Source organism: Ammodytes marinus (genome assembly GCF_949987685.1).
Source record: "Ammodytes marinus genome assembly, chromosome: 8".
Taxonomy (NCBI): domain Eukaryota; kingdom Metazoa; phylum Chordata; class Actinopteri; order Uranoscopiformes; family Ammodytidae; genus Ammodytes; species Ammodytes marinus.
In genome coordinates, this window is record NC_137212.1 from 22402728 (window position 1) to 22430227 (window position 27500).

General features: G+C 42.1%; 1 protein-coding gene across 1 annotated transcript in view; it reads right to left on the reverse strand.

The window, feature by feature from the left end:
• Positions 1-27500, reverse strand: part of celf5a (cugbp, Elav-like family member 5a) — a gene marked incomplete at both ends in the record, with an annotated part of 184611 nt that overhangs the window by 9579 nt on the left and 147532 nt on the right. Inside the window, 4 exons of the mRNA XM_080032461.1 lie at positions 2755-2920; positions 10724-10870; positions 17467-17546; positions 25164-25292. Of these exons, the coding sequence (XP_079888587.1) occupies positions 2755-2920; positions 10724-10870; positions 17467-17546; positions 25164-25292 (522 nt within the window). The remainder of the gene's footprint in view (positions 1-2754; positions 2921-10723; positions 10871-17466; positions 17547-25163; positions 25293-27500) is intronic.

Sequence of the window (27500 nt, forward strand, 5' to 3'; positions counted from 1 at the left end):
AAAGGGGACATTAACCTTCCTACCTTTGATGATTTTGAACATTTACCACAGCTGCCAAATGTTTAAATTTATAGAATTGTTTAGTGCTTTAATTTGGTTGATGAAGCAACTTAATGCATAAATTACACCTCTGTCGATGCAGAGAAGCACTCTGCTCCGAGACCCTAAAAACAGATTCTGATATTACAATGAATTATTCCACTGAGTCGTGGCAGACATCCTACAGTCTCTCAGTAGTGTCAGAGTCTCTTGGCCTACTTATACAGACAGCCTTGCCGGTAATGTTATGTATTCCTTCAATGAACTCTAAATAAGTCATAGCCACAAGTGTGAAATGGGAGACAGAAAAAGCTCTGTATACCAAAGCCGCAAGTTAAGACTACCGCTCCTGCAGCTCCTGGCAGCTACACTGAAATTAATGAATGAACAAAGGGGAAATAATAGATTTCATATTTATGATAGTCCCGCAAAATTCATGAAAACCATGTTTTTTCTCAAGGATTATTTATATACTTCTTTCAATAATAAAAGGTAATCAGTCAACTGTAGCTTTCACAGAAGCATGTCCGAAAGCAGATAAATGGCTCCACTTCACGCACGTCTGATTTACAGACTTAGAGGCATTCGTTTATTTTCCTTTCTCTCTCTGTCTCTGCATCAAAAGCACAAACTGATTTTTTTGTTGTTGTTGCCTAAGCCAAGTTGTTACCTCCAGGAATAACCAATTGATTTATTCTTTTAAAATGGCGTAGATTTTCCTTCACACAAGCAGTTCTGTGTAGCTTTTACAGACTATCCAAAAATAGTTTCTTCACAGTAAGGCACTGATTCCGAGAGGTTACAGTTTAAAAGATTTTCACAAAAACAATACAATCAAACTAGAGGGCAATGCCTCCAATTCAAACCGACACACAAACGCGGACACAGACACAGACACACACACACACACACACACACACACACACACACACACACACACACACACACACACACACAAGGACACAGACACAGACACAGATACAATACCTTGCAATATCTTTCATCAGCACTATTGTGCTGCAAAGTACAGGTATGCATACAGAACACAAAGATCCGAATTGCCATACTGTCAGTGCTCTACCCGTCAAAATAAGAGGATTCTCAGCAAGACTGAGCTCCACTTTTAATCACTGTCGCGGATTGATTATGCCCGCCCAAAAGTGCACACTTTGCACTGAAAACATCACTGAGAATATTTGACAAATGGGTCTCCTCTCTAGATATATTGCCTGACGTTGAAAGTGATGGCAGATGCACTGTACACATACAGGATGTGTGTCTACTGGCATGTTCATCTCACTTTACAATATGTACATACCTTCCTTTCGCTTGAGGTGAAGCCGATCAAAACTTTTATTTCAACTGACTGTTGTGAATTCAGTAAAGCAGTGCCAAACAGAATGTGTACAATACAACTGTCTTTTCGCTGTGTCTGCGGATGAAGGAGTGGACAGAATAGCAACTCAACAGAACATTTCTTTCTCCTGCAGAAGGCAGAGTGCATTTGAGAAAGTGCAGAAAGTTAGTAGGAAGCTGGATTCTCACGATGGCTGTACAAAGCAACTCAGATAGGCTACGCTGCACAGATGGCATTCTCCCGCACACACTGATTGGTTTAAAGTTACCAAAGTCATCACCTTAAAAACTCAATACTGCAGTGTTGACAAAGTAGGTGAGCGAGGCACAACAAAGACTTGGTTACTGTATTATTTATTTCAGCTTGTGCCTTTGTTGAGCAGAGAATCTTGAAGTTTTCTCTGTCTCAAGGAAAATGAAGCACTGCTGAATAAGCAAATGTTATGCAGTGGGTAGGTATTTCAAAGTCCTTCTCTTTCCTCTGTAATGTATCTGCATAGGAGCTGTTTGTTATGGAAAACAAAACCAACTGCATGCAGATCATGCACAAGTGCTTCAAAGCACAAGGTCAAAATACTACAGGGAAATGATCGCCTTATCTGTTAACTTACTTATTGATATTCCTAGTTCTGCTCCTACTATCCTCAAATAGTTTCTGCATTCACAAACAACATAAACATGCAAATCCGACGGAGCATATTTTTTCATATTAGTCCCTCTTCCACTCCAGTGGAATAATTTTGGATTACCAGTAAGCAGGCACCCCTTCTTTAGGGCTTGCTTCAGCTCTAGTCTTTTTTTTATTCTCACACTGTCTCACTCACACACACACACACACACACACACACACACACACACACACCCACACACACACACACACACACCCACGCGCGCGCACACACACACACACACACACACACACACACACACACACACACACTGAAATAGTGATGCAAACATCAATAAAATACACAAGTTGTCCTTATTGTCCCAGAATCTTATTGCTATATATACTGTATATAGCATCTACAAACACACCTTGCACGCAGTAAGGCATTAACTCAATCATACAAGAGACCCTGCTTGTAGCATATTAACTCAAAATACACATAGACCGTCACACACACACACACACACACACACACACACACAGACACACACAGACACACACAGACACACACAGACACACACACACACACATACACACACACACACACACACACACACACACACACACACACACACACACACACACTCTCTCTCTCTCTCTCTCACACACACACACACACACACACACACACACACACACACACACACACACACACACACACACAAAAGGGAATGAAACTGGGTGCTCACCAAGTGCTTGATGAAAGTCACCCGACATCGGGGACATGGTGGTTGGTGGGAGGCTGTTGATGTTGAGCGCCCCCATCTGGTGGATCTGCGTGGCGGGGAAAGCCACGCTAGGCGTGAGGTAACCTCCATGACTTGCTGCCATGATGGCTGCCTGCTGCTGCATGAGCTAAATAAGAGGGACACGGAGAGATGGGTGGAGGGATGGAGGGATGGAGGGATGGAGGGGTGGATGAGGTGTGTATGAGAGAACAGGAGTCCGAGAGAGGTGATGGGAGTACAGATGGCCATGAAACATATAGTAAGTTGGAAAAGGAGTGGGACAAAGACGAGAGAAGGGGAACGAGAGAGGAGAGCGGAACACAGCGATGGGGAGAGCAGAGGGAGGGATGTATGTTGAGGTTGATGGATGGATAGTGCATGGGAAGTGCAGAGAAAGTAGAGCGGAATAAAAGAAAGGGAAGAAAAAAGAAGCCTGTCAACCTATGTTTAGTGAATCTGTCTATCCGCCCAGCAGGAGGCCTGTCACCAGCTGCAGAAACGATTTAATAGCTGTCTGTTGGGCTCATACAAATCAAGACATTGACATGTGCACATTATCTCTGGGCTCAGGGAAAGTTTGCAGAAAGAGTTGCCATGCCTTTTCCTTACAATTGTCAAACTTCACAATACTCTGTTTTTGCTGTTTAGAAACGCTACAGACGTCTGGCAATCTTTTTGTTTTCTTTGGACTCATCTCAAATGTTTTCGAACGTATTTGTGATGATGGTTGATTGTAGCCATTCATTCATCCATAGTCCATATTTTGTTCTGTTTTATAATTCAGTCAGAAACATCTGGGCCTGTCTCTAGCTTAGTTGTACCATGTAAAAAAAGGCATTTTGCAAACACAATACATTTATAGCTTGAACTTCATTAAGGGACCTGTATTCTACAGACCGAAGTTCTACAGTTCTTCGATCTGGAGAACTTCACTCTGTTGGGAGATGTCCCTGAGTCAACCTAAACCATATTTGTAAAACAGGCGTAGCTATCAACTCAGATTCCACCCCATGTTAATCAAACTCGGTAGCCTGGTCCAACCAGACCATCGTACTTCATTTCATTTGTACAGAAGGTCTGGAACTGCTCTATTTGGCAAACGTTCACTCACTTGGAGGTGGGTTTCTGTTGAAGTTTAAAACTATTGGATCTGCCCAGTGCTACTCTGGATCAGCCAACCAATCGCATAACGTTTGGTCGTGACGTATGTCATGAGCCGGCTTCTGACGGTGCGTTCCAGTTGTACTGGGAACTCGGAAATTTCAGACTTCACTACATATTGTAGTCTATGGATCTACCGGTACCTGGCAAAGGTAACTCGCTAGAGCCTAACGTTTAGTTATTTGGATGAGAAAATTGTAGGCGTCCATACTTTCCCGAGCAGATGCACTGGAACACAGACAGGTCGGAACTCGGAACTACCAAGTCGGAAATGTCCGAGTTCCGAGTATAAAGGAACGCAGCATTCAACTGAAACGGGACTTCGACGTCATCGTTCTCAGCCGCTCCCTCTGTTCGCTGATTGGACATCCAAAAATCTGGACGAGCAGGAACAATTGAATGCACTGAAGCCCCAGACTGACTACTGAAGTGAAATGAAAAATGAGCGGAAGTAGGTAGGCGGGCGGTGCCAGGCTGCATACTCGGTGGAAACGAGGCAAAGTTGTAATGGCAGTGGACTTTTTTCCCCCGTTGGAAAATCCCACAAAGAGATCAAATCAATAGCCTTTCATTCACTCTGCATTTCCACTAAGCAGCAACTGAGAAGTGAGAGACAAAACTACTTTCCATCAAATTCAGCCCACAGAGTGTTTATTCATATGCATAGGACACGCTCACATGCACCAATGCCCTGCACTGTACTCAAACACACACACACACACACACACACACACACACACACACACACACACACACGCTTACACACAACATGCATGAGCGATATATACCGTTTGAGTTTACGCACTCAGCTTAAATTCTCCTTGTGCAAACCACATCCTGAATGCTTAATTAAGAAGAAAATCCATCATTGTACAATGGTTTTTGCAGCTTGTGAACCAGGGGGTTTAACACGGGATTCGACAGTCTTTCGCAGGCTGCGCAGCCATGCAGACGTGTGTGGTATAGGAATACAAATCCAGATGGAGCGACCTCCCTTAGCCCTGTCTCTGCATGTTTTTAATACTGCATGGCTGCTGTGTGTCAGGGGAGCTGCTGATGGCCATGGCCTCAGAATGAATTATATAAGCAGAAATCAAAACTCCTCTGCTAGTGGCATTAATGCTAATGACGATGCTGAGACAGTGTCGGTATATAGAATGCCACCCTGTTTATATTTGCATGCGGGACCCTGCAACGGAAAAAAGCCAATTATTTTCCCTCAGTGCCCCTGTCAGCTAACCTGAAAGTGAATGTCCCGCTGTAAGAATGCCCAGCGCTTGGCATCTCATCCATTAGCCACATGCCTTGCTACCGCTATCTATTAACGCCTTTTGTCGTTTGCATAATTTCAATGTGACAAATGGGGATCATCCATTCCTTTCCAAATAAGATGAATTGAGCCTTTATGGGGGGCATGGCGGCAAGAGACAGCAAGGGGAAAAGGGAATCTAAACAAAAGCAGTGGCATAAAAACAAACAAAGAGAGGTCTAGAGAGGATCTGGGGCTCCTTTTGCTGCTGGCAATGCTGTGACTGCCCCCCTATTAGGATGTGAATGGAGTTGGACTTCAGGATGAAGGGTCTGATTGGGCTGGTATTACAGAATAAATACACTGTGGGACCGCTCACTGTGTTTTCTTCTTCTCTTTCCTTTCAGCTATAGGACTGGGGACTTTGGGGTTGATTCTTCTAAGCTCGGTCGTGGGCCTCTGTGGCCTTCTACAAGCTACAGGGCCTGGATGGAGTCATAATGAAGTGTGAGCGAATACTATAGAGTACTCCAGAACCCAATGCTATCTCTCCCCAATGCATTTCTTAGATAAAGCAATCCTTAATGCCATCCGTCAGATTGTCATGGATAACAACCCGGGCATTCATTGATGCCTCGTTCCGAATTAAAACGCAGCAAATTGGAAACCCAAGCATGTAATTATGTTTCAATGCAGTGGTTAATACTGACCGGGCTCTGATCAAAAGAATCAAATAAAAGACCAAAAAGCAGAGTGGTCATGTTGACGCCGAAGATATTCAGTCGTTTCATTTTATGTATTTTTTTTGTGTCTCAAAATTTCAAAGGACTAATATTCCAAAGGATTCCACGCCTTCTTTATTTATGCACCACACAGTTGATAGCGAATGTATGTAGCGTCGCAAAGAAAGGACGTATAGTGAGTAAAAGTCTGTCATAAACAAGGAGAGGACAAAAGGGAAAAGCGTGTGAGATGAAAGGGAGCGAAAGAAAGTTGCCGCGGCTCCAGCAGCATTCATTTAGTGTCAGACATCTGCTTTTTTATTGCAACCTGATGGCATTACTGTCCCCTGGTGCCAGCAGGCAATCACCTCTTTATCACATGGCAATTATCTCCGTAGCGATGCTCTGTGACTCGCTGACTCTCGGCACTGCCACATGTGACCCCTTATTGCCCAACCAGCCGCGGAACGGAGGCAAAGAGTTGGAGAGAGGGAGAGAGAGAGAGAGAGAGAGAGAGAGAATGGGGAATGGGTCATTGAGGTGAACTAAAAGACAGAAAGGACAGAAGACTGAAGCTCAAGGGCCTCATTTGTTAGCCACATTCTAGCAGGCTGTGTTCCCAACATATAAAAAAGAAGATTTTAATAGCTTTTCTCATCCGAAGCACTACTTTGTCTTGCGTGCATACTTGTGTGTGTGTACATATATAGGCCTCGTCTAAACCGGGTCACACACACACATGCCTGTGTGTGTGTGCATGCAGTGGCAGTTTACAGCGCTTCAGCCAAATGATGCAGTAATCTCCTACCATCATTTCTCCCGTGTGCTGCGGGAGGCTCTGTTTGAAACGTGAGTCCCTTCCAACAGGGGGAGATGTTTCCTAATGTGAGTTTATACCGCCATTGTCGTGCCTCCCTTGGCGTCCACCCACACATTGTCACTATTGGCACAAAGTTAAAGCATTTTCTCTCCTCTCATTTATCTATCTCACACTCTCACGCTTCCACGGTCTAATGTATCTTTTAGGGAGGCAAGTGGGGCACGGTGGCTGGAGGTGTGCCTTTAAATCTTAACACTTGTCTCTTGTCCTCTACCTTGAGAGACCAAGAGAGAGAGGCTAAAATGGCTGTCTTCACAAAGAGACAGGGCAGGAGAAGACTGAGGAAGAACAAGTGACTTCAATCAATCAATCGATTAATCAGTCGATCTAATCGAGTACAAATATGATGTTTGTATCTTGAAGGGGGGGATAGAAAAACCTAATAAAAGCTGGTTTTATAACACTTGCATTCAGCGATTTCATGGCAGAACTGTTATCTTTCACTGCTAACGCTGGAATGAAACACGGAATCTCACTCTCTCTCTCTCTCTTGCCCTCCCTTCGGCTTATGTTTTATGAAATCACCTTTTTGCAAATAGGATGTCTCTTGTCAGAGCACACAAGTGTCTGTGTCTATCGCAGGAAAAAAATGGCACATTTCTCATTTTTGGCACATGTTGTCAGTGTTGTACCCCTCCAATTTGTGTTTCGGAGCCCCCTCCCCTCTCCCTGGTTTGACTAAAATCCAATTTACTGGCTGTCAGCTCAACTCTATAATCCTATCCACCGCTGTAGTGGAGAGGTATAGCTCTTTGAATTTACCATTTACTGTACTCCTCTGGTTATAGCTATATATATATATATACCATTTCTCTCCCCAACACGTCTGTATTCTATAGCGTGCCACCTCCTCTTCTCTTGGCCAGTGTATATGGAGAGTGGGCGAACATGTAGTGTGTCTTTGGAGATAAAGTCCCTTTTTCTGTCACTGCAGGTTTTTTTCCATCTTGGGGGGAATGTGTGCCGTTTATCTTGCCGTAAAGAAACATTGGTGGTATCACTTCAGCACATTCCCGCTGGCTACAGGGGAATCACTGCTGCGTGCCATGTGCATGCACTAAACCCAAATGACTGTAATATAATCATAACTGCTGCACAAGCTGGACACCCACACTAAGATAACTCAAATTTCCCTTTTTTGTTCCACATTATTACAAAGCTAGCGGTCTGAACCAGTATTTAGACCAGATAATGAAAAACAACAGCCCGCACTGATAATCCATTACTGCCTCTTGTGCACTCATTACTTTATCAAAAAAAAGTTGGGGTGAGTTTATCTCCAAGGTTGCCTCTTCTCGGAGTTTCTCCGCCAACTTGGCGTAATTTTTGCGAAAACTCATTTTACGCAGGTAAATGGCGTCCACAGTCTGTGTGCTTCATAATATTACCACAAGGAGATTTTCACCTTCACTAACATCATTCATGCCGTGTAATTTTTTTGTCAAGAAAAACCACATACGTGCAGTTTCTCCTCTAGATTTAATGGTAATTGATTCTCTCTAATGCCGAAGTATCCCCTGTGCCCTTGTTACTTTCACTCGGAACTCAATTTCCGAGCTTCATCCTGCTCTTTGTTGTATTATATGATTGGGAGGGAGAGAGAGAGAGAGAGAGAGAGAGAGAGAGAGAGAGAGAGAGAGAGAGAGAGAGAGAGAGAGAGAGAGAGAGAGAGAAAGAAAGAACATTGGCTGTGCAGTGCCTGAGAGTGTGTACACTCCGGTGTGCGTCTGTATGAGTCGACACGGGTCTCTGCCACAGTAAATAAGAGTCATGGCCAACCTGAGCGGGGCACAATGGTCTCCCCATAGACCGCCACTGCCTCCACCAGCCCTTAAACATTTGCATTTCTCCACATTTCCTAGGAAAGGGCTGCATTTCATGAATGGTAATGAAGGGAGTTTTACCAGAGAGAGAACAAGAGATGGCCTTCGCAATTACTCCGGGTTCGGTCAATTTGCACATTTCACACTGGGTGCCGTGACTGTGATGTGAATATGAGGGAGACGGATAAAGACCCCCCAAGACCTAGCAAACACCAACAATTAATCCTGGCATTTTGAAACAGCGAAGAAATATATTAGTTTGACATTCAAATAAAGTACAGAAAAAAGACTTGAGTTTGTGTTCCTTCTCCTCTGAATAAATACTGTTCATATGCAGCGCGTTGTGACAGAGGCCCAGGTTTTTATCTCAGCGCAGGATGGGGAAACTCTTACTAAATCCATTTCTGCCAATTCCAAATGGGTTGTGAGTGTGTGAGTGTGAGTGTGTGTGTGTGTGTGTGTGTGTGTTTGTGTGTGTGTGTGCGTGTGTGTGCGTGTGCGTGTGTGTGTGTGTGTGTGTGTGTGTGTGTGCGTGTGTGTGTGTGTGTGTGTGTGTATGCACGTGTGTGCATGTGCGCTTAATATCGTCCGTATGTGTGTGATATGCCTAAGCAGGGAAGAGGAAAGTTTGTGTGCAGATAAGTTGCCCATGGAATATTCTGAGTCAACTGAGGCCCCGAAAGCATCTCATGGGCCCAGAGGGAGGAAGGGAGGGAGGGAGGGAGAGGGAGAGAGAGAGAGAGAGAGAGAGAGAGAGAGAGAGGTGGGGGGGAGGGTACAGAAGAAGTGTTATAGAGGGTAGAGGGGGCGAATTGAAAAAGAGGGGAGGCTGTCTGAACTCATCAAAGAGCCGGGGGTCTGCAGTGTGTGTATGGTGCCATGCCCTGAGGGGGGTGGGGGGGGTGTTACGGTGGGCGGGGTAGAGGAAAGCTGATGAAGGGGTTGGAGGGTACAAGCTATCTAAATGTGTGTGTGTGTGTGTGTGTGTGTGTGTGTGTGTGTGTGTGTGTGTGTGTGTGTGTGTGTGTGTGCTTGTGCCTACAGTACGTGCCGTGGGTAGTGAAAGCCAGAATGTAATGGCATAGCAGCAGCACCGTTTAAGAGGAGGAGGGCAAGAGGAAGTGGTGCTGATGCAAACCGATGATCGCTTTGGAAAGCTTACGTTTCACTTACGACAATGCAGACAACCAGGGATAAAAAAGCAACATAAAAACAAAGAGAAAAGTCTCTCTGCGTAAGTGCGTGTACTGAAAATGATAGGGAAGTTAAAAAGTACGGATTTCATAGGCAGATATTCTTTGTTGGGATATCTTGTGTTCATTTGGATTAAATTACAGCCAAGCTAAGGATACAATTAAAGAAAAAAGAGAAAAATTAACATGTTAAATTGTGTGTCCCATGTGTGATGTGAATTTTGGCCCATCAGGGGTCCTGCCTCAGCTGTGCACTGAACTACTCACAGAGGATTACTGGGTCCAAAAGAAAATGATGTTTTCGGTACTAATTAGCAAACATGGGGGTAGCATCACTCGCTGCCGTCACAACAAAATTCTAAAAATAGGATATTTGTTAAAAGCCGAAATTTGAACGTGATCTTTCAAGTTACTCATATTGTATTGTCCCTAGTGGGAAATTCTACAAATAATGGCTTTAAACAATGCAACACTGACACAATCATACTTTTTCAGTTGATGTGGTGAACCAAACCAAGTACCAAACCAAGTACAATTTAAAAAAATGACATGATATGAAAGGTTCGAAATCACTCCGTATAGCTGAGGGGAACTGAAGAGTCCAGTGATAACTGTCTGTGCATGGCTGCATCATTACTATCAACAAGTTTCACATACAAAGTCATTTAATCCACTGTTAATTAAAATAAATAATTATTTCACAATTAACACAGCAGCTTCAAAGACATCAAGGAACAAGGCAATTTAGTAGTAATCCCAGATTCAGTGAGTAAAGATGTTGGAAACCCTTGGGATGGGTTCTTCCAGCTAACACAATTTCATTCCAACATGCACTTAAAGCATTAGCATAATGTGCTACTCGGGCTGTTCTGTTTGAGCTACGTTTGTCTTCTCCAACTCACCGCATGTGCGTAAGAGCTGTAGGTGCTGAAGGGAAGGGCAATGGCTGGGTTGAAGATGCCAAACTGCCCAACCATCTGCTGCATACGTCTGATGGTGCGCTCCTTGTCTGTGTCGGCAAATTTGACCACCAAGCTGGAGGAAGCACCCTGAGGTAACAGGAGAGAAAAGAGAAACACAAAAAAACGTAAAGCTTAACCCCTCTTTACTGCAAGCACCTTTAAACGCAAACACTCAGTCCACACGATCACACAGTCTTACAGTGTCGCATCCTCTATCCCCACCTCAGGTGTAATTTGTTTACGTGACTGTTATGATTAACTACCTACTTAAAGGCAGCCTCCAGTAAAAAGGCTTAAAAAGTCTAATAAAGCGAGCATGAATAATGCCACTGGTTAGTATTTCTGATTTCTTAGTATGCTGCGTTCGTAAGCAGCAACAACAAATCGCTGTTAACATAAATATCCAGTGTTTTTCCGGAGTTTTCTAGGTGCAACAATACAATTTCGCATTTGTATTATAGAATAATCCTTCCTCCTTATTTTGTGGCTGGCATACATAAACATGAATCTCACATAGATACTGTGAGGGATACACATATTCTTCTTATTGCGTGAGCAGCTCCGTAGACAGAAACCATCCGCTCCTTCAATCAATGTTTAACATATGTACAAAGTCACTGGCGGGCAAAGCAGCCTGGCTGTGCATGATTTATAAATACTTTATATTTCCCCCAGCTTATACAGTGCACATATGTAACCTTGGCGCTCCCTCCCACCTTTAAGGTTAAAAGATCTGCAATGTACAATGATTTAAAACGAGGGCTTCATTCTGCAAGGTTTCCCATAGACCTCGGTGTAAGGGTTCTTCAAAGAAAATGTTACGTTTTAAGGGCAATTTCTCCCTTTCTGTCCTCATCCCGTTTTACCCTCCCTCTTCCTTTCCTGAGGCTCTGGCGATCCATCCCCTTATCAACATTTTTGCCTCTTTCTGCGAGCCCCATAATGAAACAGCAGGTGTGTCTGCCACACACCCTTCATTAAGAATCCTCAAATGATTTAGCGCTACAGTTGACCTTTTGCGCGCTCCGCCTCTCCTCCCCTCTGCGCCCCCAAACCGGCCAATCGATCCACATAAAAGGCCGAAATATTACTCTGATCTGACAGTGTAGAAAGGTTGTGTGTCAGTCACGATAAGAGGCCCACTGAAATTGATGCACGATTGTCAATAACAGTGGTGACTGGTGAAATGCCTTGAAGGTTGGGGGGTTGGGACTTTTAAAGGGCTAAAGGGAAATTTCCCGGGTTGGTTGAAATACCAGTAAAACCTGGCAGGGGTTGTGTTGGACTAAAGGGCAAGAAAATATAAATGGCATCCTTAATGCTATAGCTATATTAGTATTCAATTATTTCATTATTCAATGTTTCTTTTCTTTGTTTGCATTTTCTTCTAAATCAGGTTCCAAGATAAGACACTGGCTCTGGTCCTTTCAGGTGTAGCATATGGATTGTAACCTTTCCCTTTTCTCAATATTACCCTGAGCCCTCTCATGGCTTTCTCCCTGGTTAAATCACAGGTTTGAATGGTTGTAAGTGAGTGGCCACAGTTGGTTAGGTGGTTGGGTTAGATGGCCGACTGTCATGTTTGCAGACAACCTTACTCTGACCAGATACAGTAAGTAACTCATTGCTTTGCTTCTTACTGTAGGCCATCCTGCTCTTTTCAGTTGTGTCTGTCCATCTTTTTACTATTGGCATCAATAACTTTATTATGAGGTTTTTTTCTTTGGGAGAGTCCAGGACAGGACAGGACCAGAATATAGAGCAGACGTGCTAGTACATATTTTATATTTAAACTCCCTCTCATATTATAGGTCTAGCCTCTTCGGTTAAGTAAGCTGCAACTTTCCTGCTCTGCTTCTCTAATTATGAATTTTATAATCCGAGCATATGAAGACGTCAACATTTTTTTCCCAACTAGAACTAACACTGCAGCGAGTGTGCCTTCCTGAATAATAGAAACATGGTTTATTGTGAATGGACCATTCTTTCATATTCTGACATGCATGTCTCACTCTCTGCAAAGCCCTTTTTTCAAGGAAGTCTATACGCCGACTTTGCCCTTTTTTACTTGATGTACCTACACCTGAACACCTGAATCGTGTGGCTAAACATCCCTTGCTGCATGTGTTGGTCTCCCAAGCTTTCCCAGTTAGGCCTGTCAGGGGATCAGTATAAGCAGAATCTCCATTGCTATAAATTGAGGAGGATGGAGTGTGAAATAAAAGTCTCATTAAATGTTTAAGCTGTGTAGTGTGAGCAGAATCCCCCGACCAGGCGGCTCCCGGCTGCCTAGAGAGCCACAGAAGGAGCGGGGACTTAAAACAGCAAGGATTAAAACAAGGTACCGCACAGATTCAGAACCAAATACAATGTCTGTCTCTTTATAGTTCCTTGGTGTCTGTCGCCAAGCACGCCAAGCTATACATAGAACCCCTCTTTCTGTACTATGTAACTATACAACAGGGATTTGTGGTCTCTATTGACTGCTCTGCCATGTCTAAATGAATAGCCCACAAGTGTGTTTTTATTTTATTTTTTATCGCATTTCTTCCTGCGTGACAGTATATAAATATAAAAGTAAGTAATATAAAAATTTAAAATCTGACATACAACATATCTAACATGCTGGCTTGCACTAGTGTATGAGGAAGACTAACCCTGATTCCTGAATGTGCATATAGCTGTATTGGTTTCAAGTGCAACATGGCGAATACCTTACTGTAATGGTGCCTCAATCTACATGGGTCACTCATACTTTATACAAAGTGTTAGCGCTTATACAGCTCCCGACTCATTGGTCTTGCATCTCTGCCTGCAAAATAAAAAAACTGTCTCTTTTAATCAGAATGCATTGCCACTTAAATTGCCCAATCCCACGTATGGCATCACATTCCATGCACATTGCGTACCATGTGATTAGATATTAAAAGTAAATTTGACCAGACAAACAGGATGTGATGCTCATTTGGTCACCATTTGACATGCTTTTGGGGGGCTATGGTAAGTATCACATATCTTTATTTACAACAAATTTCACATTCATAATTTAAAAACTCTTTATTGAAATTGTTTATTGTGCCCCGACTGAGTTCTACACTAACGCTGCGTATACAATTACTTGTAGGTACTTAGCATATATACACGTAGCTTATAATTTATGTCCTTTTTTATGATGCAATTCCATGCTTATTGTACTAATACGGCATTACCTCCCTTGGAAACATACAACTACACATCCACTTTGAGCATGGCCAGGGAAATAATAACGGATGACTGTAATCTATTAGGTTATTAGAATGTAAATTGCCTGAGTAAAAAATACTGGCGGGGGAAGTGACAGGTCTTAAACAATAAACACCAACTTAAAAATATAAAAGGCAGAACCTTGTTTAATGAGTAGCAACGCACAGATCTATCATCCTTGTGAAAGACATTAAAGCACTGCATCTCATTGAATGCACAATGAGATCATTATTGCTTTCTGACTCTAACCGGCATTGTGTACTGTATATATCTGCTGCTATTTAGCCCTTCCAACTTTCATTCTATTAATGTTTAAGGAATTGACATATTGATCTATACATTAAAACAATTTGTCTTTTGAGTATCAACTCCTGGCACTCATCAAGGCACCGGTGTGTGTGTGTGTGTGTGTGTGTGTGTGTGTGTTTTATCTGTCTGAAGTAATAGAAAAGAGCCAGCAGCTGGGGGAATTTCACATTTGGAATCTTTTATGTTTTTCTTTTTTTCTTTCCAACCCTCTTTGCCGTTCTCTTCACACTCAATCATCCAGCTCTGTCTTCTATGAAAACTTTCAATCGCTCTCCTTGGTTCTGCTCTTATCCCTCCATCATGCCCCTGTGTTTCTCTCTCCCAGACCCTGTGTCAGCTGGAAGAGCCTGAAACCCAGGCTGTGCTGACGTGGATACAGAGTGAAATAATCAACATGGCCCTATGGACCTGACCCGCAGCCCCCCCTTCGTCTCGCTGTAATTCTGTCCCGGGACTTACTTCCTACACGGCCCTGCTGAATCCCAGCAATTTGCTCTACAGCTCTAGCGTTTAAATGTTTAATTGAGCCACTCATATTCTGAACTGTGGCAGTGTGTGTGAGTGTGATAGCTTAGCAAGGCTGACGGGTGGTGATGGCATGTATGGGAGGCAAACGTGTGCATGTTTAAATTAATACACAACATAAGTTACATAATTCATACACTTACACTATCTTGATATGATTGTTCACACAGTGGACATGATGTCATAGTTAGCTATTGGCTGATTGGCAGATTTCCTTTGGAGTCCATCATAAATGCACAAGTCACTTCAATTCAATTCAATGAACTTTATTTATCCGTTTGGATAAACAACGATGAACATACTGCATATGCTCCCACACATCATCCATGTACACATCCTACTCCACATACACACTCCATGCAGATTTTCCCTTTCCTACCCAAATCACACATTAAATATATACAAAATGCCCACTCTCCCTCAACATGAATAACACAAATGTATTCAGCTCAAGTCCTCCGAACTGCAAAATAAAATCAGTCAGGGAGCCTTTGACCTAGCCTGTGGCTGTAAGAGCATGTGACAGAGAAACTGAGTAACTGTGTGAGTTTGTGTGTGTGTGTGCGTGTGTGTGTGTGTGTGTGTGTGTGTGTGTGTGTGTCTGTTTGTGTGTGTGTGTATGTGTGTGTGTGTGTGTGTGTGTGTCTGTGTGTGTGTTTGTAGATGTTTATGTATGCACACACATGCATTCATGTGCGCATGTGTGTGCACACTGATAAACTCTAAGAAGCCAGTCTTCATGCCTCGGGGGATTGGCAGTAGATCTATCAAACTGCTTAAGTTAGTTGCAGGGTTAATATTCGGTGCACTTCAACACCTCAGCTAGCGATGCTATTGGCTGGCCTTTATTCATGGCCATCTCTCTCTGAGTCTGATCAACAGCCGCGGCCTTGGTATGGCAGAAGAAATATGCATACATAAACATAGGCTGGCTCAGTTTGTCTTTGTACATTAGGACAATTAATGATTTCTATTAGCCCTAGAGAAGTACCAATGAGGCAATCGCTTACAACAGTTGCCAGGCAATGGTGCACTTAGTTCAATATGTATCCTGTATTCTTTCTGTCAATGGTCTTTCTTCTTTAGTTTTATTTATTTATGGTCACCTCAAAGTGTTGTAAATTCAAATATAGTTTATTCATTATTGCCAGCAGTAGTCTATGCTTGTAAATGTCTTATTTTTGCAGCTGTGACTTCACTGCAACACACTTAAACTCAAATAGACACAGGATGTATGGTGCAAAGGTTTCTCCCAGGATCTTTGCTACACTGATGGACACTGTGCTCTGAATAGCGCCATCCTGCTGAGGCGTAATGGTCCACCGGTGGTCCGCTAATCTCAGCGACGCAGGCCCGCTGCGCCCTCTCCTCCCGCAGCCACAGGATATGAGATGCTGATCACATTTCTATAATCAATTTACTAGAGCAGGAGGTATAAATCCTGTCCATTCACTCATTCTCCCTTTCTCTCTCTCCCTTTCTCGAGCTCTCTCTCAAACTCTTTCCCCCCTCCCTCCCCTGCCCCCTGCTTATAGTTAGATGAATAATTCAGCAGCCAATGTGGTGAAAGGTGGAGTAAACAAGTCTATTGCCTAATATCCCGAGAGGCTGCCAAAGAGGGACGAGTGAGGGGCAGAGAGCTAGGAGAGATAGGGGGGGATTGAGCAACAGAGAAGGAGGGTATCTATGGAGAATGGACATCAGAGTCTGTCCCTCATGAGCTACAATCATTTGCACTTAGATTGACTCTGAGGTTGCGCCAAATGGCACAGCTGGCTTCCAATGCTTCTCTCTTATTTTCCTCTCTTGAGCCACACATTGGCAACCAGTAATAATGAAATCATACAGTGAAACACAACATCTGTGAGAAAAAAGGGCTGGGAGAGAGTTGGGGGGGTGGCCTGCTTTCTCTGGGGTGAAAGTTTCCGGAACAAAATTGAGGATAAAAGCGGAGTATACATCTAGGCACTGTATACTATGGGATGTGACCGTCTGTCCACTTGCAGAGTGTCACGGAGGGATAACTCTATTCAGGGTTGGAGTCCAGAGTAAGTCACATTTTGACAGGCATACGGGGACCATGCCTAAACATGAGACACATACAAATGAGCAGGGCAGCTTCTGCGCTCATAGTAAATCCAATACAGAGAATTCTCAGAGAGGACACAGCGTGCTTACATAACAGGCAAATGTAATCTCGCACACTGGAGTTATATTCCCTGATTATGCAAGCAGAACTTCTGATTGATGACTCAGCCAAAATTCAATTATCATTCATTCTATACAGTTTTATTTGGAAAATTAGATTCAGATTTAGAAGTACAATGCTAATTAAAGAGACAGAAGGCTATGTCTGTTTTGTTTTTAAAGCTGAGATATTTATGAGGATGGTTGCACTTTTTATAAGTAGATTAAGACCTTGAAGTTCAAAACTGAGAGTTTATAGCTCTCAATCTAGAGAGGTGGACTGCACATAACTATTGTGATTGGTGGTCTGTGTGTGTGTGTCTGTGTGTGTGTGTACGTGTTTTGAATGTGATGGACGTTGCTCGGTGTGTGTGCATGTGGCTGTGTGTTTGATATGAAAAGGAGGGAGATGTACTCACTGGCATGGTCTGGCTGCCGTGGAGGGCACTGATTGCAGACTGAGCCTCAGTATGTGTGGAGAACTTGACAAAGGCGCAACCTGAAAGAGAGAATAGAGGCACACACACACACACACACACACACACACACAAACCACAATATTTAGATATTTATATACAAATATAATATATAGGTATACAGTCAATGATTTTATAAATCTACAGTATATTAATAAAATATATTGAATTATATTTGACACCATAGAAATCACTGTGCAGTGAGAGGCTCTCATTGCATAGCCCGCTGCCCCAATCGGGGCATTAGGCAGGCATACAAGCAGGCAGAGGCTGCAGGCTAAAGATTGCACTGATGAAGCAGAAAAGCATGCTATTTAGCACCACATGCCTGTCTGTGCATATTAAATACTAGCTTAACTGGCTAAACTCATGATGTTTTTGTTGTTTCTTTCAAATAGAAAACCACTCTACAGTATTTGACTAATCCTAACCCTATTGTTCCCACAACATGATGTTCTCATCAATAAATGTGAATATCGAGACGTCTGTCCAAAGGCCGGAAACCACAGAACCAGCACTCTTTGCTCTAATGTCTTTGCATATTATTGTGAATCATTGATAACGTGAAAGAAAGAGTTAGCTTTTGTGGGTTCACAAAGTCAGTTCCACATTACTTTCTTCAATTCATTATTTAAGTGAGGTATGTCCCCCTTTTAGAAGTGGATGTCTTACAGGAGATTAACAGCTGTGCATATTGTCCAATTCTCACCACCATCGGTTTTCAGGACTCGTACAGTGTTCCCATGTCCCCATGCCTAAGTAAATCCAAAAAGAATGGTCTGCTCCCAATCATAATTGATCCATCAATCTACAACTATGAGCAGCAATGTTGATATCAGTTGATGTTAAAATACTGATTTAACTTTCCTAATCAAATGTTTTTATTGAGGCGTTTTGTCCGGCCACGCTGTGTTTAAGGCAGAGATCACAGGTACACGTAAACAGTCTATTATAAAGCTAAGAAATGAACACGCAGTATCAATGACATGTGTGTGTGTGTGTGTGTACGCTGCAGATTATACAGCTCCCAAACTCATTGCTCTTGCATGTCTCTGGAGGGAGGTGTATCAAACTTGAGGAGGGTAGATAAACAGCATGAACAGAAACAACCCTTGGGTCTGCTGCAGTACCCTATAACGACTAACTACCAAGCTACCATGCCCTCTTCTAATTACACCCTATTTCCCCTAATTTCATTTCATTTTGAGTTTCTTTTCTATTTGTATTGTAATCTCTCATACTTTGTTCTTCTTATCGTCTATCCTTCTTGACCTATCCGCCCTGCCATTCTTCCCCTCTTAATGGGTTACCCCTGTGGACACAAGTCAATCATGATGCCCATTCAGCTGTCAAACCACAACCCCCTATTGAGATATGGATAGAAAAAGAGCGAGAGCCCTGCATGACCTGTACAAGGACTTTTTCTACTTGAGTAGAAACTATATACCATTATAATTAAGCATTTAACTATACTTTGAAAGCCATGCATTGTCTCCGCCTTTTCAAATGCACCCCACGGGATATTATTATGCAATTGAAACGCTGTGCATGAACTAGGGAGCATACAATATTCTATTATCAAACTAACTGCTACTTCCATTATTTGCATTTGAAATATACAGTAGTGGAGTAATGGAGTACAAGTAGAAAGTAGCATAAAGTAGACATGCATGAGTAAAGTGCAAGTGCCAAAAATGATATTTAAGTACAGTATGTGAATATATGTACTTCCAACCGCTGCCAACTTCCTTCAGCTGCCCCCTTCCTCACAGTGGGGACACTTGAATTGTTTTGACATCCATCTTTCCCTCCTTCTCAGACTCGGAACGCTCTGGCTTCAAACCCCCTTAGATATAATTCCACAACAATTGCCATAAGCGCTGTCTTGGGAATAGGCTTTAGAGACATGAAAAACCCAATAGTCCCTTTGCTCTTTGCTGCATGTCAGGGCGAATTGATGTCTCCAAAAAGTTTTGGGCTGCCTGGAAAAGGCCTAAGAGATATCAGTACTACAGAACCCGAGTGACGGTAAAGGCATGCTGATATCATAAGGACAGTGTGACAGAATAGAAATCCTGGCTGGCTTTATAATGCAGGAGAGTTTTTTTTTTTTTTTTTTTTTCTTTTTTTTATGAAATTAAATATCTGCCACGGAGGAATTTGTGAAGGCAAAGTCAGCATTTGGAAATAACTAGTATTTTTTGAATCATTGCTGTAATTTAATTGGAATCACATAACTGATAACAATTTGGTGTTTTGTTTTTGCTTGTGGCTTCCATCCAAGAGGAGGCTGGTTTAGTGGGTCTTCAATCACAATAACATTTTTATATATCTACAAACTGGAAAAAAGCACAGCATTTAAGAAAATTGCAGGTTCGGTTTGTAGGCGTTTTGCATGTGATCAACAAAGAGTTACTGCGCGAATGACAACGGGTGCAAACATGTTAGAGGCTGTAGGTTTAAATGCTGGTTTTGCGTGTGTTACTGGTTCTGCGCAAATGCGGAAGCCAGTAACAGCAAGCGCAAAGAAACATTTTAATTCCATGGAATTAGAGTTATTATTGGAAGAGCAAAACACACGCTGAAAACACATTGTTGAGCTACAGCAGATACAATTACGTCACACACACCAAACAACTGAAGATGCTTGCAAACAAGTTAGCGGCTAACGTTTAGCAAGCGGCACACTGGTTCCACTTTGAGGGGGGGCATCAAGCCCCACCCTCAGCGATTTTTACCAGCATCCAATAAGGAAGTGACCACAACTGTAGTAACTAGGAAGTGCCAGTGGGGGCTGTATGCAGAAGACAGCCATTTCTCATTGACTCCAATGTTAAACATGCCGTTTTCACAGCATTATTAAACCTATTTCAGGCCTGGATTAAAAAAAAACATTCTAGTCTGTATGTTTAGGTCATATCTCCATGACAACTCTGAGGGGGGTGAATTTTTTTCTACCAGGCTAGTTTTTATTCTTTTGGAGGTTAAAATGTATTGGCGCGATCTCTTGAGTGACAGCTCTCCGCCCATTGTCCCTCACTTTGCCTCGGAGGTATACGTCAGCTATCTCCCTCCCCCCGACATGAGGCGGAGTAAAAATCTCACAAAATGGCGACGCGCACAAACCAGGATTATTGGATGCTGTGTGAATAACTGAGGTCAGCCCGGATGCTACATCCATAGTATTTACTATCTACGGGTGGCATGGATAGCTTTACAGCTCTGTACATTTCATACGCACTGTACGCACTTTGATTGATTGTCTTTATTTCGAACATGCAATAAAAAAAATAGATGAATAAATAACAAACAAACAAAAGCAAAACAAAGAAATAGAATTAAAAAAAGCAAAAGAAAACAGACATGCTCGAAAGGGGGTAGGAGGAAGTAAAAAACTTATCTAGTCCTACCCCTTAACAGATCAATTTTGCTTGGATAGATTATGTTATTAGCATGTCAGTATAATAAAAAGCTATAATAATGCATATATACATGAGTACCGAATCATTTTGTGCATATATATATATATACATACACATACATACATACACACACACATATACATATATATAATAAACAATCATATATATATATACTATAAACTATTTATATTACATTATAAATACCCCTACATGTATATTGTAAGTTACTATACATATATAAATATTACAAATATAAATACAAATACCATGTATTCTACAAAACTGCAGTCTACATATGTCCATGTTATAAAGGCTTTTCTAAATTTCTGTACTTTGTGAAGATGATGTCTTTATATCTGTTTTTGAACTGTCTTATGTTTTGGCTTTTCTGTACTTCCACACTTAACTTATTCCACAATTTTACTCCGTAGATGCTGATACAGAAGCTCTTATTTGTTGTGCGTGTGTGGTGGACCTTGAAGTTCAGCTGTCCCCTTAACTTATAACGTCCCTCCCTTTCAGAAAACATTGCCTGTATGTTTTTTGGTAGCATATAATTTCTGGCTTTGAAGATTATTTGGGCAGTTTTGAATTCAACCAGATCAGGAAATTTGAGAGTTTTGGACTGTATGAATAGTTGATTAGTATGTTCATGATAATTTACATTATGGATTATTCTAATGGCTCGCTTCTGAAGAATATACAACGGTTGTAAAGAGCTTTTGTATGTGTTTCCCCAGATTTCTGAACAGTAATACAAATATGGTAATATTAATGAGTTATAAAGAATATGGAGTGATTTATTATTCAGGAAGTGCTTAGCTTTGGACAGGACCGAAATGCTTCTTGATAGTTTGGTTTGTATGTGTTTTATATGAGGTTTCCAGCAAATTCTGTCGTCAATGATTACCCCCAGAAATTTGTTTTCATATACCCTTTCTAAGTTTACACCCTCTATTTGTACCTCAATGTTTTCTGATTTTTTACAGTTTCCAAATATCATAATTTTAGTTTTATTTAGGTTTAGAGATAACTTATTTCTGTCAAACCATTTTTTTAGTTTGCTAATCTCTGCGGTCAATGTGGACAGAAGTTGCTGCAAATTTTCCCCAGAAACCAGTATATTTGTGTCATCCGCAAAAAGTATAAATTTTAGAGATTTCGATACATTGCAAATATCATTGATGTACAAGTTAAATAACAGTGGTCCCAGCACTGACCCCTGCGGAACCCCACACACGATGTCCAAGCATTCTGACTTAAATCCATCCATCATCACAAATTGTTGCCTTCTCTCTAAATAGCTCCTCACCCAATTCAAAACTACCCCCCGGATCCCATATTGTTCCAGTTTTGTAATTAATATATTGTGATTTATAGTATCAAATGCTTTTTTTAAGTCTATAAATGTCCCGATCGCAAATTTCTTATTGTCCGTGAAGTTAGTGATTTCTTCTGTGAGTTCTGTTAAGGCTAGTGCTGTTGACCGGTTTGCTCTGAATCCATATTGACTGTCGGTGAGTAATTTGTATTTATCTATGAATTTGCCTAATCTGTCTTTAAATAGTTTTTCAAGAATTTTGGAGAATTGTGGGAGCAGAGAGATTGGCCTATAATTTGTGAAGTGGTGTTTATTGCCAGTTTTGTACATCGGTATGACTTTGGCTGTTTTCATTTTATTAGGAAATTGTCCAGTTTGGAATGACAGGTTACAGATGTGTGCTAATGGTCTAGAGATACCCTTAATTACCCTTTTAACAGTTTTTATGTCAATGTCATCACAATCAATGGAAGTTTTGTTTTTGCATTTGTTTACAACATCTATAATTTCTTTCTCAAGAACAGGATTGAGGTACATTGAGCTGCTGTTTTTCTTAATAGGTGTATCATCATGAGCTAAAGTATCTGTCATAGGTATATTTTCCGCTAAATTTGGTCCAATGTTTACAAAATATTTATTAAACTGATTAACCACCTCTTCCATTTTATTAATTTTTTTATCATTTTCGCTGAAATACTGGGGGTAAGTGATATGTCTCGGGGTATCTCTAATCACATTATTTAATATGGTCCATATGCTTTTAATATTATTTTTATTATTTTCTAATATTGTACTATAATATTCTTTTTTACATATTCTGATAATACTTGTTAACTTATTTTTGTATTTCTTATATTTATTTTCTGCTTCCTTAGTTCTGTGTTTGACAAATTCTCTATATAGAGTATTCTTCTTTTTACAAGCATTTTGTAATCCTTTTGAGATCCATGGATCATTTTTATGTTTATTTTTTCTGCTGTCTTCCCTAACTGGACAATTTTTATCATATAACTGTTTGAAGGATTTCACAAACTTATCATATGCTATATTCACATCATTTTCTTTATATATTGAGTCCCAGTCATAAGCAATCAAATTGTTTTCTAATGTAATCATTGATTCCTCTGTTCTGACTCGTCTGTATTGTGGTCTGTTGTCTTTGTAGGTTTTATTGTAGTTGCAGTTATAGACTATAAATACAGGTAAATGGTCAGTGATGTCATTTATTAATAATCCGCTTATTATGTTGTTATCTAGGACGTTGGTGAAAATGTTGTCAATTAACGTGGCACAGTGTGAGGTGATTCGACTGGGTCTAGTTATTTTAGGGTACAGACTGAGACTGTATAAGGTGTTAATGAATTCGTCTGTCATTCTGTGCTTGTTTGGGTTCAGAAGGTCAATATTGTAGTCTCCGCAGATAAACATGGTTTTATGGTTTGTTTTTGTACATTTTTCTGCAACCCAGTTAATGAAATAATCTATATTGGAGCCTGGAGTTCTGTACAGGCAACTCACAGTGATGTTTTTCTTTTTTTCCATTAATATTTCAATTGTAACACATTCTAAAACATCATTTATCACTGTTGACATGTTTTCTACTACCTTGTAGGTGAGATTTTTATCTACAAACAAAGCCACACCACCTCCATTCTTGCTTTCTCTGTTTTTACAAATCATTTCATACCCTTCGAGTTCAAAGTCCGTGCCCCTTTCATTGTTAATCCAGGTTTCTGAAATGGCAATAATGTTGAATGGCTGGGAGAATTGTCCGAGGTAATACTTTATGTTGTGAAAATTGGCATACAGGCTTCTGCTATTGAAATGAATGATTGAAAGTTTATGACTGGTCTTGATGGTATTATTGAATTGTTCTTCATTGTAGTAGTGGCAGTCATTGTTTATGCTGTGAAAGAAATTAGTCTCGGGATCTATATCATTTTCAATGTCATGTGCGTGATAGTTACTGTGTTGAAAGGTCCGTAGTTCCACATCCTCATAATCAGCAATCCTTTGTGATAAATCATTATGTCCGGGATATGTGTGAGTTGTGTTTGTCATCAGAGTGCATTTAACGTACCTGGTTTGTAGATTATGTGCGTATCTGGATTATGCCTGAGATAAGTGTGTTATTTAAACATCTCTTGGTGGATTCGGTGTACTGGTACGGGGGCGGATAACCAGCTTGTCGTGGCGTAAGTAGGCTATATCCCCCCTCTCTCTTGCAGCTCTTAGCTCTGGCATCAGCTCTTTCCTTTTTTGCCTCACAGATTCTGTGAAATCTTCATTTATATAGATTCTAGTTCCTTTGAGTGCCTTAGTGCGCTGTAGGATGGATGTTCTGTCCTTGTGTCTGAGGAATTTAACCACGATCGGCCTTGGTCGTTCACCTCCAGGTTTCCCTGTGCGATGAGCCCTCTCCACCTCCACGTCATGCTGCAGCTGCAGCTTGTCAGCCAGCACCTTCTTCACCTTTTCCTCTGTCTCTGCCCAGGTTTCTCCTGGTGATTCAGCGATGCCATCTATCACCAGGTTGTTACGTCTGGACTGTCCCTCAAGGTACTCCATCTTGTCCGTGGCAACCAGCAGACTCTCACACATTTTGTACAGGTCTGTCTGGGTCGCGCTGCAGCGCTCGGTTTGTTGCGCGTTGGAATTCTTCATGTCATCTACCTCTTTCTGCGTATACTGCAGGCTGGTTTTTTTTTTTTCACTTAAGCATGCCTTTGTTCTGTGGAAACTGTGGAGCATGTGCATGAGAAGCCCGGCTCCCAACCGCATTATCGGAGTTTGTTGGCGTGGATTTTATACATTTTATTTAGTACGATTTCAGTCTGACACAGTAAATCTATTTCCAGTGACCTAAATAATGCCAACAACTGTATCAGGGTTCCTACCTTTGCTGTTTCCGTCAGGACCTCTTAGGACTGTGCACTCCTCGATGACTCCGTAGGGTTCGAAGAGGCGGTAAACGTCCTCCTCGGTCTGTTGTTTGTTCAGCATCCCAACAAACAGCTTCCTGTCTTCTGAAACAAACAACGAGAGACAAAAGGTCAAATTATAACTTTGACCTCAATCGTGAAAGCACTTTGAGAACATACAGTAGCAGAGGAAACTTATCATTGTTGGCTGTGTCGCGGCCGTCTCTTTTTCTACAGAAACCAACACAGACAGTATGTACGGTATGTTCATAAAGCCCTGGCACACTAGAGGGTCTGTCTAGTTTATTGTAGCGCTGGTTGGGCTGGAGTCACATTGTATTATCTCTTTTGCGAGAGTGATCATTTTAATCGCTAGCATAACTGGGTTTAGTCCCATATGGGGCGCGTATGCTGTAGCTGCTGGGGGTAAGTGAGTGGTCAGGGGCTGGAGGGAAGAGCAATAGGAAGACTAATGAAGAGGAATCACATGCACACACAAGCACGCACGCACACACACACACACACACACACACACACACACACACACACACACACACACACACACACACAGACCCAAGACAATGAGCAAGTCTTTGGTCCTTTAAAAGCACCAGGGGCTCCCAGGCAGCTCCAACCTCCTACAAACCACACTGTACTGGCTGGAAACGTGTGCTCTTTCTCTCTTTCTTTCTACACACTCACTCCCTTGGTCTCTCTCTATTCATCTCTCTCTCCCCTCTCGCTTTTCTTTTCCTCCCGCTGATTCTACATTTTTTTGCCCCTCGTTCTTTCTCAGCTGCCTACCTCCCTCCCGTCCTCTCTTTATCTCTCTCTCTTACTCTACTAATTGCTGCTGATCCGGTGTTTTTTGTGTAGCGCGAGAGGAAATATTTCAGCTTGCTCTACGGTGAACAATGGCGTGTCTCTCCTGCGAGCAGAGACGAAAGGGATGGGAGACATGCCATGAATAACGCTGACTTTTCAATAGATGGCCCTGTATGCTATTGAGTCCTGTTAAATGCTTGGGGATCTGATCTTTACCTTGACCCGGCGCACTGTGTTTACTGATGTACTCTGGCCTAGTATGATTAATGCCACAGCGCCGCGTGTCTCTCTGCGGGCGGCAGAAAGCAGTAAAACCTTTTTCCTTTATACAGATTGTTTCTCCAACTGTGACCTGTGAAGTCGCAGTGGAGGGTCTGAGTGAGAGACAGGACTGGAGGCCACAGCTGTGAAGAGCTTGAGAGAAGCATCAAACGCTGCCAGAGGTGTTACACAGAGTCAGGGTGACACTGTGTGACAGTGTGTGGTGTTGTGGTCGTTTCCCTGACCCGGACACAAACCCGGACACCCCTCATTCCTGCACGGTGAGCGAGTGTGTGTGGACACCCAGCTATAGGGTTTCAGCACTCCAGCACCGCCAATGATGCACCTTTAAAATAATCAGCCGTGTCAGAGCGTTGTCTAGGGAGGGGGCGTCCCTGGCGCTGGCTCCTTATTGCAAGTGGCAGGATCAGAGGCTATGTATCAAAATGGAAGTGATGCAACGTGACATCTGTCAGGGTGGATTGGAGAGCATTTATCTGCAAAAAAAAAAAAAAAAAAAAGGAAAGCCCTGAACTGGAAAATGAAAGGGCAAGACGCTCCTTCCTTTTGCTGGAGGGAGAATATAAATCCCGAGGTTGGAGATGAGTCGAGAAGGGGGGAGGGGAAAGGGAGGGGGAGGGAGGAGGGAGGCTGGACTGCACAAATTTCCCTGCATGCCTCCGGACCATATCTCATATACACTCCTATATACAGTACAGCTGGAGAGCCACACACGGCACACATGCGAACGCAGTGACCCCTTTGTGTTTCTCCTGCACCCACTTTGGTTCTAACTCACTTCTTCTTGAAATAGATGATGGGGATCTGACACCTTTTGAATTAATGCGTGACCTTTATCAGTTACATGTGATCTTCTTCACTGTGACAATGATACTAAGCACAGCTCACATGTGGGCTGTCTTAAAATACGACACCGCATCCATCCTTCAGATGAAAGATTGCTAGGCCGAGACGTCACCTACAGCTGAATGGAATAATATTTATAAGACTCCTTGCATTACGGGATCATTGGCCTCCGTATATCACATTCCTGCGTAATATTGGTTCACAGTGAGGTGAACTAAAGCCTTGGTCAAATGCAGTCGTGCTCAGTCAGTGCTAACTTGCTGCATAACATCTTAAAGACGTATTTTTCTGATTACACTAGCAATAATTGTCTGCATGTAAAAAAAGAGAAGATTTTATCCAAACTTTTATATTTACAGC